The sequence below is a fragment of the Tinamus guttatus genome, unplaced genomic scaffold, assembly GCF_059628265.1.
Source record: "Tinamus guttatus ecotype Peru unplaced genomic scaffold, ASM5962826v1 Tinamus_guttatus_pri_ptg000260l, whole genome shotgun sequence".
In the NCBI taxonomy this organism is placed as follows: Eukaryota; Metazoa; Chordata; class Aves; order Tinamiformes; family Tinamidae; genus Tinamus; species Tinamus guttatus.
In genome coordinates this window covers 3,679,325-3,695,170 of record NW_028288794.1, presented here as the reverse complement: position 1 = coordinate 3,695,170, position 15,846 = coordinate 3,679,325, and the positions used below count along the sequence as shown (strand labels likewise).

Sequence of the window (15,846 nt, the reverse complement as noted above, 5' to 3'; positions counted from 1 at the left end):
TGGCCAAGTTTTACTTGCAAGGAATGGAAAGAAACAGCTAGCAATCTGCATAAGGAAAAACAGTAAGCTTTTATAGCTGTCTCATTAACCGATAGCTACAATGCCTTCAGACCACACAAAAAAAACTGCAACCCTGCCCAAGCCAAGAACTGTCCTAAGGGAACAAACTGGTTTAATATGCAACAAAACAGATTAATCTTCAGTAAGTCATTCTGCTTTGACCTTTTTTGTATGCTACCCATTCTTCTATTATGATACAAAGAAGTGTTGCCAAAACATTCACTTTCATGAGAAACATCGAGATAATCACTTGATTTTTGCAAAATAATTGCTTCTAGCTCCCTCTCTCCTTCCAATTTGCTCTGCTGAATTGTTTCAAAACAGGTTTTAAGATTCCAGATATAAAAGTCTTTCCCATAATTTCATACAAGTCCAGCTGAATGGAAATGTGAATCTTTAGATATGTCTGCAATAAAAATAATCATTCAATTATAATGATATAAAATTATATAAAGTCTGAGAAAAATGCTTCTCATTTGCAAAGAACATCAAGATTTTTTCCTTTGCCAAGGCAAGACCTAAGATTTTATTTAAAAAGTCTTGACAAGTTTTTTTGACATAAGACTAGACGGAAAAACTATATGATTTTTTCATCTTGCAATCAAGATATAAAGAAATCTATTATATGTATATACTGTATCAGACATTCATTGGCAGATATTTTCATTATAATTCATGATACCCACTCTGGCTTTTTCGAAGGGATTTTATTAAGCTTCCATGCTCCATGTCCTCTCCAATTCTTATTACCATTTTTATACCCTCTGGTGGAAGTGACAAGAAGCAGTGCAAATCTGACAACCAGCACAGAATCTATCAAGAAATTACTATGCAAATATGCCTGGGAGAAAATAACATTAATAAATATTTGCTGATAGGCCTCTTGCTCTTGCAGGTAGCACATTTATAATAAAAACTTAACAGTAATTTAAACCAAAGATTAGAAGTCGCAGATGTATGTGTGGCTGATGGATGACAAAGAAAAAAGCTTGTACATGTTGTCATTCTAGCAGAACCAAGCCATGCTCACTACCTAAGCAGAAAATATTTTCCTACTAACTTATCACATTCTATGAAATTTCAAGTTATTTACCAAAAAAGAAGCCTTTCTGTTCATCAGTGACTAGCAATTTTCAATCGCTGTATGTCAAAATACTCACATCTTCTCAGTCCTAAAAGATAAACCATAACACAGGTAACATTACATTAGAGAGGAAGAGGAGGAAGCTTTCAGTAGTTCTTTATAAGAAAATATATATATGTTAAAACTTTAGTTAATTCTGCAGTTAAAGGAATGCAGGTCTCCTGAAAGCAGGGAAAAAACTGATATCACTATAGGGTGACTATATACTGACTAGAGTGACTATATACTATGACACACAGAGAAAAAATATGAAAGACTGGAGAGAAATGCCAGCACATGATCACAAAAGATTGCGAAGAAATACCAGCACATTATTGCATAGAATGAAAATATTAATTATTCATTTTAGATCTCAAGAGTTAAGACCATATTTCAGAAAGAAAAAAAAAAAAAAAAAGCCACACAGCTACTTACTTTCAGTAATGGGAAATAGAGGGCTTATGGACTGAAAAAAAAAAGGTATTCAGAAGTGACCAACCTTCACAACATCCAAAGACAAAGAAAGGAAAGAAATTTGCTTCTACTTTAGTTGGAGTTTCCCTCCCATAAGAAACTGCTAGAAAAATTCCTTTTTAAATCTAACTTACATGCTGATTTTCAATGCTTAAAATGCAAAACCATACAGCATTTTTGAGTTGGTCTCTGGCTTGCACTCTTAAAATCCTTTTATGTTGGTACAGATACATATACAGGTACAGATATGCACTGGTGGTCATTCTGACTCAGAAGCAAAAAGGGCTTGTGTAGACAGTAGCTTATCACATTGAAAGGTCAAGTTCTCCAAATATACAGAAACCTCAGAAAAACTCCAAGCAGTACTTAAATTCAAACAGCTTTTTCACTCCTACTTCTGTGAGGAAAGGTCTGTTATCAGAAAAAGTCCATATTCTGGCAACAGGCTCTTCAGAGTCAGAAATCCTGAAGAGCAGCTTGCAAGGTATTAGAAAGATTAATGTTCTGAATTAAAGCCACAGGCTTAGAGGCAAGCCTGGTGACGATGACATCTTGGCCAGGCAGTTTTGTGCAGCTACTGTAAGCATCACCTTAAGCATATCAAGAAGGAACTAGTTACCCAAACAAATTCAGCATGCTTACGCTCTGCTTCCACTCTTCGAACAAACTACAGAGTACAAACTACAAACTACAGTATTCACATTTCATTCATGGGATTGAAGTGTTGGTACTGGGGACAAACTCCAAATAATTTAAGATATCCCAAGGATAACATACTGCAATATATTTGCAAACGATGACTGCTTGGCTACAGCCAAATTCTGCGATTTTGACACATATATTTACAGAAAACATACAATGCTATATACCATTTCTAGTACATGTTTTAAGCATTCAAGAGAGAATAAAAGCTGACATTTTTTCACCTAAGTTTCAGGTGTGCACCCTATCACACGCATCCCATTCAGTCTTTCCGAACTATGTTTACAGTAGTGCGTCTTGGCCATAGAGGCATCAGTGTTGCACAAGTGAAACTCATCTTCTTTCCTAGGTGCTGAATTTGTTCCTTTCTCCTTGTATGTAACTGTCAACTCTGAGAACAAGAACTTTTCATATAGAGTAAATGAAACTCAGAAGAGTAAAACAGTCTGTTAATCAACATCCAGCCAAGAACACTTATGTTCTCCACACCATATTCACTCAATTAATGAACGAACATTTTTGTGATTCAGATTCTTAACTCAATTAGCAGAACTTTGATGCTTTGCACTAAGCTTGCAAAGGACGTCAACTTGAAATTGCAGGAACTACATAAGATAAAATACCACTGGACCAAGAATGATTGACACCTGGAAGACGCTCTTAGCTCTGATATGGACTTTTTAGAGACCTCTTCCCTTGACTTTATGGAAAAATAACTGAAAAAATGTAGAAAGAATTTTAATCAAACTATAGTCCATTTCTAGACAGAGATGCTAGTTTCTTCTGACATCATTAGCTTTAAGTACTTTTGCGTTTATTAGTATAAAGTAACTTTAAATCACTTTAAGGCCTGACATGAAGCAGCCAGAATAGTTTGTTCACCATTTAAAATGAATCTTTCAAATGAAGAAGTACTCTTAAAATATTCTTTCTTTGTAGAGTGTTATATTTGCATAATTCATCCACTAACCTCAAGTCTGGATCATAACAAGCATTCCTGAAGCAAAACTGTAAAAAGATAGTAAAATAACTGCATTTGGTCTAACACAGAAAGTATACTTTAGTCCTTCTGTCACCTGCTATGAATATAAGCAAAAAATAAACATACAGCCTGCCTTACCTCCAGTAGGTGCCCAACAAAATTGTCAAGATCATTATCATCTAAAACCCTATGAAGGCCCCTGAGTGCACTCTTGACATGTTATGTGTGGTGAAATGCATAACTGCGATTTCAAATTGCAGTACGACTTTTGTAGTGATGCTTGGTCTTCAGTGAGTTACAGTCCTTCAAAAGTATTTCTTGTATGCAAAAAAAAAAAAAAAACAAAAAAAAAAAAACTACCCAGAAAAACCTGCATTAACAAGCAAACAGATCAGCAAGGTTTCAGCATAAAAATAAACAACTTTCAGTTATTTAGTCAGTTATTTAACAATGATTCAGCTGTTATACCCCTTTCAGATAAATATTTATTTTTAACCATGCCTAATGGGAAAAATTGAGGATGTTTTCATGATGATTTAAGCCCATAGTAAATAAACTTTTGGTGTTCCAGCTTTCCTGATTTTTTTTTTTCTCACCAGCCTAACTGCCTGAATAGCATAATCCTTATTTTCAGAAGTAACCTGGTGGCAGAGACACAAAGTGCTATTTATATATCCTTTAAAAATATTCGTCCACAATTATTACATTGTGGAGGATGAATTTCTGCTATTCAGAACCTTACAAGAGACATATCAGGCTTCACTACTACTGGTACCACTAACAAAGCTGGCCACCACACACTAATTGCTATTCCTAACAATAAACTTCAATTCTTTCCAACTAGTCTGCATTTTCTTGATGAAGTGATTTCTGTGACTCTTTATCCAGATGTCCCACACCAAATCTTCCTCACCTCTTTATTTTCTCCATGTTCTATTTTCTTTAGGCAGGTTTGCTAATGAAAAAGCCTTCTCTTCTGTCCACAGTTAGTTTTTCAGTCCTAAAAATATGATTTCATTTTATGGTGAAACAGAACATGGTTCAAACCACCTAAGCACAGAGGAGGATTTCACGTATGTGAAAATTCAGAATCCAGTCTGAGCAAAAATGACAGTTTTAAGCACATCCTTCATGGATTTCTTCTCTCTTCTCCTCTCCATCCTCTCCAACATAAAGTATGCTACAAACAGAATAGGGAGATGCCTGAGAAATCACAAACTTCCAGATTAAGTTCCAACCTCTGAATTATGCTATTACAGAATGCTTGATAAAAGCTAAACTGAAACAACAGTAGCCTGGCTTACACTGAATCTTCTTATGGCAAATTACACAGTCTACTTTTCAATTTCTAAATGTAAAAACAAGAACAAAATAGGAAAAAACAGTTCCTGCATAGATTCCCTGCTCAGGAAAAGGAACTTGCTCACAAAGTTATGGACCTATTCTCTCTTCCTCTAACTCCATGAAAGTATGAATATCACTGAAGTGAAACAGCTCTAACAAAACAGAACAAAAACTCAGAATTCTGTAGACCCGAAAACATCTTTAAACCACCAGTCTATCAAGCGTGGAGCTCAAGTTCATGTGTGCGGAACTGGAACTGAACACAGATCTCCCATTCTCGGTCCAGGGCAGCTGCACAAAATGACAAGTGACACCATCAAACACATCCTACCCAGTCAGAAGTCTGCAGTTTTCACAAACAAATATTCCTACCAAGAAAAGTTTAATTACCAAAGTTTTCACAGTCATATCGCTTGGGTAGTTTCTGTAACATACTGAATGAAGTCCAAAATCTCAATCCTTATTTCAAGCAGCCTATTCTCAATTTAAAAAAAAAAAAATTATCTTCTCTTGAGATCTGTAATGTTCAATCACAGACAAATAAAAATCGAAAACAAGCAAAACCACACACGTTCCCAGAAAGCACCACTTTCCTCATGATAAGTCCAGGATCACGGAATTTAGCCTTTAAGCTGTGCAATGTTGATGGCATTACTTCCAAGCACTCTTCTTAGACCTTACCCCTCAATCATCAAAAATGTTTTCAGTACTTAAACAAATACAAACAAAAACCAAGCACCAACCAACAACAAAAGGCAACTAACCCCACATATGTGAAAAGGAGAAGTTGGTAGGTTCATTTTCCCTTCAAAGACACATTATGAGCACTGCTTCAGAACCTAAGTGAGCATAATGCCCATGGAAAAGCACACTGTTTCCTGACTGAGCATCCCAGGAAAGACCCACATAGCTCCAGCTCCTTGGCCTGCAGACCAAGGGAGAGGTCCAGAGATAGGGCTCCATCTCCATCAAAGCCTCTACAGTGAACTCAGTTCTCCGTTTACTCAGCTCTTCCAGCAGAAATCAATGATACTCACTCTTTAAAAAAAAAAAAAAAAAAAAAAAAAGGCAAATTCAAGCTTTCCATGAACAGGCTTTGCTATTTTTGGGTCCCAAAGACAAGATCATCAACATGGAATTGCTTACAAATCCTAGCTACTTTCTTAATCATTTTTTTCCTCTTAGTTTCAATATCCGTATCTCCTTCAGAGCTAAACCTGCAGTAACTCTTCTTCCTCCATGATTATGAAAGAATCTAAAAATTGGTACATCAGTTTAAGTTTACTTCTCATCAGCTACAGCCTGCAACTTCTTTCCCAAAGCAGCAGCTGACCAGGATCTTTCCTCAACACTTTGAGAAATGCTTCAGTGCCCACCATGCGGGAAGCACACGAGCCCACCACATCTTCCATCCAATAAGTCAAGTCAGATTTTCTCTCTTACAGATATCACTCGGCAAGAAAGCAAATACTGTATCATAAAAACTTGCTTATTGCATAATCAAGAAAAATTGTGGAGTCTTGTATTAAAACCAGCACAATTAAATTTATTTAATATAGAAAAGATGTTAATACAACTTGGACAAAGTAATGCAAGTGCAGCATGCATGGTACAGTGTTAATCATCTTACCCCTTCACTAAAAGGTAGCTTCAATTGAGGGAATAATTTATAATTTGGCATTGTAAAAATTACCTCTTTCAAGAGGAAAACATGGATTAAAAAAAAAAAAGCTGTTTCACATTAGAGGAAATTTATATATTTCAATAAATACCATATATTTTGACTCCCATGGGTTCAATATTTCCAAATAAGAATGAAGTCAATAGCTTGTTCAGAAGTTATAGATCAATATATCAATACATTCCTATGTCATGCAAGAAGCTTACTGCAAATGCATTGCTAAACTGATTGCTAAACTCTATGAAGTACAAAGTGACAATGCGTTTGTTAATATTTCTATAATGTGAATGACAAACATATGCTTAAAACATAAAACTATATGAAAAAACTCTAAAAGCATTAGCTGTTTAAGTCAATGGGGAAAACTTTTCATTAGGGTCTTTCCTGTTTTTTTTTTTTTTTTTTTTTTTTAAATCTCCATATAACACCTTAGCAGAAGCCATCAGTTTTGACAGAACACCAAAATTCTGGCACTGAACCATGAATTGACCATTACCATAAAAAGAACTGCTAAATGAGAAACCATGTGCTCAGTATAAAACTAATTTCATGCTTTCAAAAGCACACAGTGGCTTCTAGCAAGATAGTGGCCCTGGGACTTGCAAAGACAGATTGGCTAATACAAATGGTGTGTGTGCTCCTGATGCAGTCTGCTTAACCAAGCTTTACATGTACCGGCAGTAAATGGAAATTCTCGAATCTTCTGTCAAACAAATACACACTTATCTATAACTTTAGAGCTGAAAGCTACAAAACAGCTGCCTCATAAATAAATTTAGCAGGAAAATACACAAGCTGTCCTAGTTCCTCATAAAAAGGCAACCTTTACATAGTAAGCACAGATATTTTTAGTAAGCAAAACAACATTTTAATAAAATAATTTTTCAACTTCTTCCTTCTTTCATTTAAAAAAGGCATACCAGCAGACCCAAATATAATCACAGCAGGTCACATCCCTAACTAAACATATCAGTAAAACAATAATACTTAATAAATAACAGAAGTTAAATAATTTAGTTTGTGCTGTTATAGGCAAAATTTTCAATAAGAACTTTTTACAGAGGTACAAAGTCTATTTAGCTTTTGATAATGCTCTTTTCCAAGTTTAAAAAATTACTACTAGAACTTCAGAGGCTACCCTTTAATGCACTATCTGTTCCCTTAAATAAAAGTTACTGCACTAAATGTCAAATTTAACTGAAGCATGGTTAGGGAGTAGTGACAGTAATTTTATACCCTTCTCAAAGCAAGTTGTCAGTGCAAATGAATTACTGCAAGCTATCCTGGGCATGACAGGTCATAACTTTTAATATTAACAATGACAGTCATATACAAGATATCAAATCCAGTATATAATTTATTTCATTTACTTTCTTGTTTATCCGGAGAATCCCACAGCTCTCACATTTTATATATCACTGTAACTACAATTGGAGACTTAGCAAGATAGAAAGCTACCCTGGTGAGAGATATTTAGTAACACTGCTAATTTGCTTCTCTATAACAATAATACGCCATTATTGACATGTTCCAAAAACATTTAAAATGCATCAGAAGTCACCTACTGTAAAGATGCCCTCTGCAAGCAGCAAGCAAAGCAAAGCAAATCAGCTTGTCATATATTTACAGAGTTACTTTTAATATTGAAATAAGAAGAGAACGAAAATATGCATTATATACCTTGCCATTTTTGCTATCTTTTCCACTGTAAGAACTGGAATACAAATGACAGACACAGCAATAATGCCAAACACATAAGCACTGCCTATTAATATGGTAACACAAGGCTATTCAGTGAAGTTTAATAATAAAAAACAGGCTTACCTCTACTGGGAAGTCCACTCCACATTATGGCAATAGTATTTAATCAGCTGAAACAGCAACCAAGTTACATAAACAAAACTTCCAGTATGTGACCAATATGATCTATGGTGCTACAGACCCTTGGCTCCAGCCCTGATCATCTGTGTGACAGTTCACTCTTCTACCAGTGCAGCTTCAAACCTTCCCAGATGCTGGCTTATTGCACTGCTCATTGAAAATCCTTCACACGCTGGCAACATTTTAGGGAAGGGCAAGCACACTCTGAGTCATTTGTAAAGAAAGCAAAGCAATTTCAGTTCTGTATCTTCATGAGTGCCGAAGCACAGAGCACTGTCAAAGTAGAAGTCTGAGGTGAATTTATGCTGAGAAATAGGCAACCTAAGCCTTCATTATCAATGCATGAAATCAGCTACAGTGATCGAATTCAAACAAGCCATAAAAGAGATATGATTATGAAAGGCTCTACAGATTTAGCTCCAAACCACACAGAACGAGGAATCGCCTATCTAGACTGTGTAAATGTTAAAAATAGCTCCGGCTTTTCTACAATGAACACGAGGCAGGGGAGAATCAGTAGCCTGTATTGTGATGAGCTTCATTATCGCAAAAATCCTGCAATAGAAACTAATGATTCCTTACAGCTTTTCTAAATAAGATTAATTAGCAATTATGCAAATGAGCAAATAAGTACTTTTTTTAAACCACACAACAGACCAAGTCTGTTATCAGGTAACACATTTGTTTAAATATAAACAGTATTTAGATAAAATATTGGAATACTGACCTAGAAACATCTTCTGCACAGTCCAGCACATTAAATATTTGCGAGGGGGGGGGGGGGCGGGGAAGCAGCATTATTTGACCACATGCCTTTATCTTTCAAGATAGTGATTTTTTTTAATTAGTTAGTAGAAAGAATGTCCAGGGCTTATTAAATTCTTGATTTTTCTGCTCTCACAGAGACTTCCCACTATACAAAATTTTTGTCTTTATAGGTACTTCACACATCTTATTTGGCAAAAAATAGTATGAGGGCATTTGTCACTGTGCATACTCATGGAAATTTTAAATACACAGTGTAATACAAGTCAGATGTAATTATGAAGAGGTTAGGTTTGCATAGAAATAAAGTCATAGGAGTTTTACTATAATACCTGTATAGTTATCCAAATATACTACTGTGTCATGAGACACCAATGAGAGAAATTTTGGCAGAATCTTTTCCCCAACGAGAATACTTACCAGACAGCAGAAAACATCCATTTTACATTTAGGAAAAAAATAATAATAGAATTATGAAGTCAGAGTTGTTTGTTTCAGCCATTTAATACTATATTAAAAAAGATAGACCTCTTTTCATCCAACTGTCCATCCCTATAAACTGTGGGTCTCATCCTTGCAAGGGTGAGGGGACCCTTGCAGCAATATGAACTCCACTGATCCCAGCGGCTCTCCAGGCAATTGCCCGGGCTGCCTGAATTACAAGGAAGACTCCTGACCCAGCCAGGCTCATTCTGGGAGTGCAGCAAATGATCAGCTGTATTATTTTACGCCGAGCTCTGGATCTCAAATTATCTAATGTGTTAAATAATGCGTTTCTTACCACAATATAATTGCCCCACAAAGAGATGTCAAATTGTCCAAGCAAGGAATTCTGTTGAGTCATAGCACATGGCTGCATTTATACACACTAGTGCTGAGAAGTTCCAACCACATCAGGCACTTTTATGTTGAAACTCCCACCCCACCCAAGAAACCCTAAAACCATGTGTTTCCCATACACTAATCACTACCCAGGTCGTTTGCTTCCAAATGTTACATGCTCCCAACAGGAGAAAGTAAGCAGAGGCTACAGGCACCTGTGTGACACCTGCTCTGATAAGCATTAACAATTCCGATATGCATTAACAACTCAGAAAGAAGGGTGGGTGAGGTTTCTTCACCCCATTGGAGTGTTTGTAATTTTTTGCTTTAATGCAACTTCCCAATTATTAAAAATTCAACCTTAATTGAACAGTAATAGAAATACCTAATATCTATTTATTTTTAATATTTTTATCAGTACTTTCACAGTGCAGCCGTTAAAAGATGTCATCAAGTATCACAGGTGCAGCTGACAGTCTCGTTTGCTAATACCTATCTGTAACTTCAGCTGAAAGAAAAAAAAAGGCAATCAGTTATTTTCCTGTTGTAAGAAAAATGCTACTTTATGTAATATGACATTTTCAAATTGGATTACAGAAGATACTCAAGCAACAGATACTCAAGCAAAGAGAGAACCATCTACCAAAGGCAAGCTTGCTCAAAAGAACACTGAGTAAAAGAAGTTGATATGCATTACAGCAAGACATGATCTCTCAACAACTAATTCCCAAATAATCTAAAGTACATTTTGAGAATGCATTTTTTGAAGTACACTGGAGGAAGATGCTAGTTGTATTTCTTAGAGAAAGAGACAATCTGATATTCTACAATTAAAAACACCCAGACTTTGCCCAAATGGGAATAGTTAGGCAAGTTTCCTTCACATAATGAAAAGGGGCAAAGGGATTGAGAGCCCCGAGGCATTACTCCCTTGTTGGTCCCCAAAGGAGCTCTGTTGGCCCTGCTGCTGAAAGGCTGGGCCACAGGGTGCAGATGCAGCACGCAGGACAGGAGCCCATCTCCTGCAGACTTAGAAAAGGTTTTTGCTCACCCTCCCTCTCTTCTTTCCAGCTAGAAGGACACTGATTCTGTAGCTATGGATGTACACATATAGTAGAACCCATCAGCACACAAATTCAAGTTACTTTTGGTTGACACTTACCATTTTTTTTGAGTAGAACTAGAAGAGCTCATAATGATTTCCCATTGATATTCCATAATCAAAAAAGTCTGTTCGTTAGATATAGATGGGAGGATTTTGGAGGGAGGGCAGGGGGAGATAAAACATATACACCTATCAGGAATTTGTGGGCCTAGTTCAAGTAAACGTCCTGTTCCCCATCAAGCTATCATGAAGCTGTCTTAAAATGGAGATGAAGCGAAGTCTCTGCCCAGATAAGGTTCAAACCTACATAAATACTTTCACACAAATACAATGACTTCCATTTAGGATTGGATTCTGCTGTCAAAAACACAAGGGAAACCCCACCAAAATCATAGTAATGCACTGCAATTTTACTCCGTTGTAACAGAGCAGATTTTACCCCTTAATCTCATGTTCTTAAAATTGATCTCACAAGGGTATACTCACCCAATCTCCTGGAAGAGCAACTTACGCAGCCCAACAAAAATCCACATCAGGGCAAAGGCAGGCTGTTTAAAGTGTTTTATTTTCAGATTGATTTCTCAATATTTACCAATAGTCATTTTAATTTTTCAAAGAAATATAAGCAAGAAGTCAAATGCTTAGAAAATGAATTGTTGTTCTAAATGAGATCCCCCCCGAAGAAGACACTTTTTATTTGACACAGCTAGAGAATGTTATTCACACTTCCTAACTCTAAGCTTCTAATTTGGGAACCTAACATACATACTCAAGTTCCCTATATGGTGCATGGATCCTTTAGAGGGGAAATTCAGAGTAATTATAAGCCTACCTTCCCTTCATTAACTTGAAAGGATGCCTAGACTTCCACTTTAATATGACATGATACAAGAGGCAAAGTAGTTCTAACACTTCTCTATTACCAGAAGAAACCTGATTTCTCCCTACTCTCTTGCTCTCCTCCATGGCTCAGACTGCATTACTTCACTTTCCCTGTTGCACAAGCTTTATCAGACCCTCTTTGAGACTCTATTTAAATCTATTTATATCTATCTATGTATTTATTTTGTTAGGTTAGTAAGTCCCTGGCTCACAGTGAGGACTGGTAAGGAACAGCACTGAAGGGAAGCATAGCCTATAGCTCTTGCATTCTTCCACGCTCAAGAGAGATGTCTTAGGATGTCTTACAGGAAATCTCCCGTGATACTTCCTCAGAACACATGAATCCCAGGAGCGGTCTGTATGAAGAGTCACAGTGCAGTATCCACAACATTTTCCATACTGTCCTGTGAGGTCAGGAATTTGAAATCAAAAAGGCAGCACTGCTACCAAAATACACTACTCAAGGGCGGACTCCCAGCCTCACTTCCTAGCAGACCTACAGGAAGGTCTTCAACAGGGCATAGCTGAGCGCTGGCAGGACCATGAAACACTGCTCTGTAGCACAGCCTGGGACCGGGGAGAACACATTCCACTTCGCAACCCTAGAATTTAGAAAACAAAACAAACTAACCCTACACCAGCCATTTCCAACAATTTGTAAAATGTGGGTGTTGACAGGCATTTCCAGACACTTAATCTTACCACCATTTGCAAGTTATCACACAAGCAAAAGGGAGAATCCAGAGATTCTCCAAGACAAAGACCCCTGGAAGCAATCAGGAGGCATTTCTGGAGTGACTGCAATCACGACAGCAGATAACAACTGTAATCAACAAAACAGACTTATAAAAAATAACCTACAGCCATCAGAACAAATCACCGAAAGAACTGCAGTACAAACACCGATGGACCGGCTAGACCCATAGCCCGGGCTGCAGCACCATCTTGTGGGAGCTTCCCAATGCTGCAGTCACCATAGTTTTCCACAAAACGAATGGAAAAGGGCCTCCCTGCTGTTCTTTTTCCCTAAACACAGGGTTTCTTCGGTATGAGAAGGTGAAGGGCTTTGAATTAGCCAAGTCTGTAGCGCACTCTGACGCCAAGCTCGTCCCCGCCAAGGAGCCTGTACTCCAGCCCTTGGTTCCCGGGGTTTGCTGCTGAGGAGAGATGAAGATAACTTTTCTTTTACCACCTGCACAACTAATTCTGTTTACAACGTTAAGCCAGGCAATGGGAAATACATTCTCTTTACAAGGAGTAATAACACACCAGGGATATGGATCGGGCCCAAGCTTGGATAACATCAACAATTGTCCAAATTTTTTAGGAAGTTTCTTTGAGAACTATATTTCAGTAAATCTTGTTCATCTGCTGACTCTTGGACACATATGAAATTGTCTATGCAATTATTACAAAATGCGTATGCAAAGCATTGTTTTTCTTTTAAATGATATGAAATTAACATCTTTCAACTATAAAAACAGAATGCCTGTTTTAATATCTACTGTTGAGACGGATATGACTAGCAAATAAATAGAAAGTAGTCTGAAACAGATCAATGATCAATGAAACAAGCATACTGCTAAAAGAAACATAATTTAAGCTCCTATGCCACAGAGTGACTCCAAAACGTACATTCCATCAAAAACAAAAAAAAATTCTCAACTTTTTTTTTTTTTTTTTGGACAGAGGCCTTATCAAAGTGATAACCATACCCTATTTAAGAAAAAAAAAAAAAAAAGAAAAGAAAAAGAAGAAAAAAAAAGCAAGATTGAGTTTCTTTTCCCACCTATATTTTCTCAAATTTATCTCCCACGTTGCAATGATACTTTTCAAACAGAATGAATAAATCTTTCATGAAGACTCGAGGTCTGCCATTTCATCAAATCTTGTATACGATTAATAAACAGAACCTTCCACTTCCTCTGGACAAAAATTCCTCAAATCTGTAGCACTTTTCATGGTTGTTGTTTGTCTCAGGAACAGAAAGGACAACTACTATATCTCTTTCATTGAGAGATGCAAAGAATCTTTTAATGTTCAGCTTTGCTGCTTTTGGATTCTGCAAGATGTCAAAATACAACTTGGATTTTGTTTAATAAAATTAACTGAAGGGAAGAAAGGAAACATCTACTTTCACTATCAGCAATAAAACACACTTAATCTACTCCAACAAGTTTTCTTCAGAGTTATTGAAAGCTTCTGAGTATCACAGAGAAAACAATAATCCTGCAGTAAACTCTTTATAAATTGTGTAAACATCCAGACAACAGGACATCCACCATACCATAGCCCCTAAAAAAAAGGGAAAATGGAGAAGTATCAACTTCCTTGCCCTTACAGCTGTACAAAAATGAATTATTTGTTCAATTTGTCACTCTCATATGCCTAGAGGAATAGGCATCTTCCTCAAAACAAATACAATAATCCTGAAGCCAAAAACAATCACATGGGAAAAAAAGAAACACACAACTCAAACAGACCTATCAGCCTTTTGTGTATTTTGTCCTTTGCACCTTTACATATGTTTTTCAAAAGCAAAGGGCAAGAAAAAGGACCCAAATGAGTAACAACTTTTATGTCACATCACTTCTCATTCTACTGAAAGTGACCAAAGCTCACACGTGTGAGAGCAGAAATGATAAGAAAAGGGCCAGACCTGTAAATTCCAGCACTCCCTCTCCTCTTCCCACCACTGTATTTCTTCAAGAACTTCTAGAAGGATGCTGCATATAAAGCAGAACTTTGTTTTGGGAACCAAATGACAAAATGCACCCAACTACCTGGACCCACAGCAGCTGCTTCTTAATAGACCATACTTCAAACTCATAAGGCCCGATCCTGACATTAATCAGGGAATAACATATTACTGCCTAACTACAGTTGGCTTCACACAAAGAGAAGTATCCAGTAACTATGAACATAGCAAGGTATTATTAGCTATTAGTATACTTTATATGAAGATTAATCATTATGTTGCAGCTTAAGATCTTCCTCAAATTTCCTGACCAAAAATCAACATCTCATATAGATCATGTACCTGTGCTTGTACTTGCAAACAGGGTGCCAGGAGCTGAACTTGTAGGGAGCTTTCCATTATTTAATTGCTTCATTCTTTTCAGGTGAGACTTCCCATTGTAATGAACTTGAGCCTGTGCTGCAGAGTTCAGCTGTATATTGCACACTTCACAGAAGGAAAACAGTATGTTCTTTTTTTCTTTGCTTAATTGACAGTCTAGTCTGTCACTCCTCAGTCCTTTTTCTTCAAAGCCTCGTAGAAAAGCTGGTTGATTCATAATACCATCTTCAAAGATGTGGTCAGGACTTAATGGACGCTTCATACCTGCAAAAGAGAATTGTGGCCAGAAACTATTAATAATGCTTACTACTAAATCAGCGTTTTGTTTTTAAAACGCTTACAATGTGAACCAAAGACTGCTTTAAACAAATAAGGTTGCAAGTTGCAGCAGTTTCCCTTAATAGAGACGCACAAGCACTTGTGACACACTGCAGAGCTCAGAAATAATAAGCTGGCAATATATCATGCTTGGCACCCAACATACTCCTTGCACTGTTCTGCAGCTCTCTATTTTAAAGCAGGTTTATTATTGCATCTCTAGAGAAGGTTGAGATTATTTTCAGTTACATTTCCATTCCTTCAGCTCACTAAAAATTGGTTCCAGAGCTTTTTGCTTTCCAGTACCCAAACGGTACACAGCACCCCAACCAAAATTATTAGAGCAAAAGGACGATAACAAAAGGCGTTACTAAAATACAGTTTGGAAGACAGCACAATATTCAAGTAAGACTAGTGAACACCTTGCACTTTTATTTTCCCCAGAAGCTCCATCTTTCCCACCAATATTAGTATGTGCTCTGTAATACTTTCACCTGTATCTTCACTGTTAAGACTGTTACACAGAGAAATGGCAGCTCGAAGTTGGCCTTGTGGGAGCTACACAAATACACAGTAAATGACAATTGCTGTACTATTACCCTTATATAGGAATTGGTCCCTAGAGAAT

General features: G+C 36.9%; 1 protein-coding gene across 2 annotated transcripts in view; it reads right to left on the bottom strand.

Annotated features, from left to right (window-relative positions):
* ZNF385B (zinc finger protein 385B) overlaps positions 1 to 15,160 on the bottom strand; it is a 112,707-nt gene extending 97,547 nt beyond the window's left edge. The window contains exon 1 of one of the 2 annotated variants that reach the window (XM_088527003.1): positions 14,862 to 15,160. In XM_088527003.1, coding sequence (XP_088383129.1) covers positions 14,862 to 15,117 — 256 coding nt within the window. In that variant the 5' untranslated portion in view covers positions 15,118 to 15,160. Of the gene's footprint in view, positions 1 to 8,190; positions 8,710 to 14,861 lie in introns of those variants that run through there. The other variant, XM_088527004.1, reaches the window with a different exon arrangement.
* Positions 15,161 to 15,846: the final 686 nt, after the last annotated feature.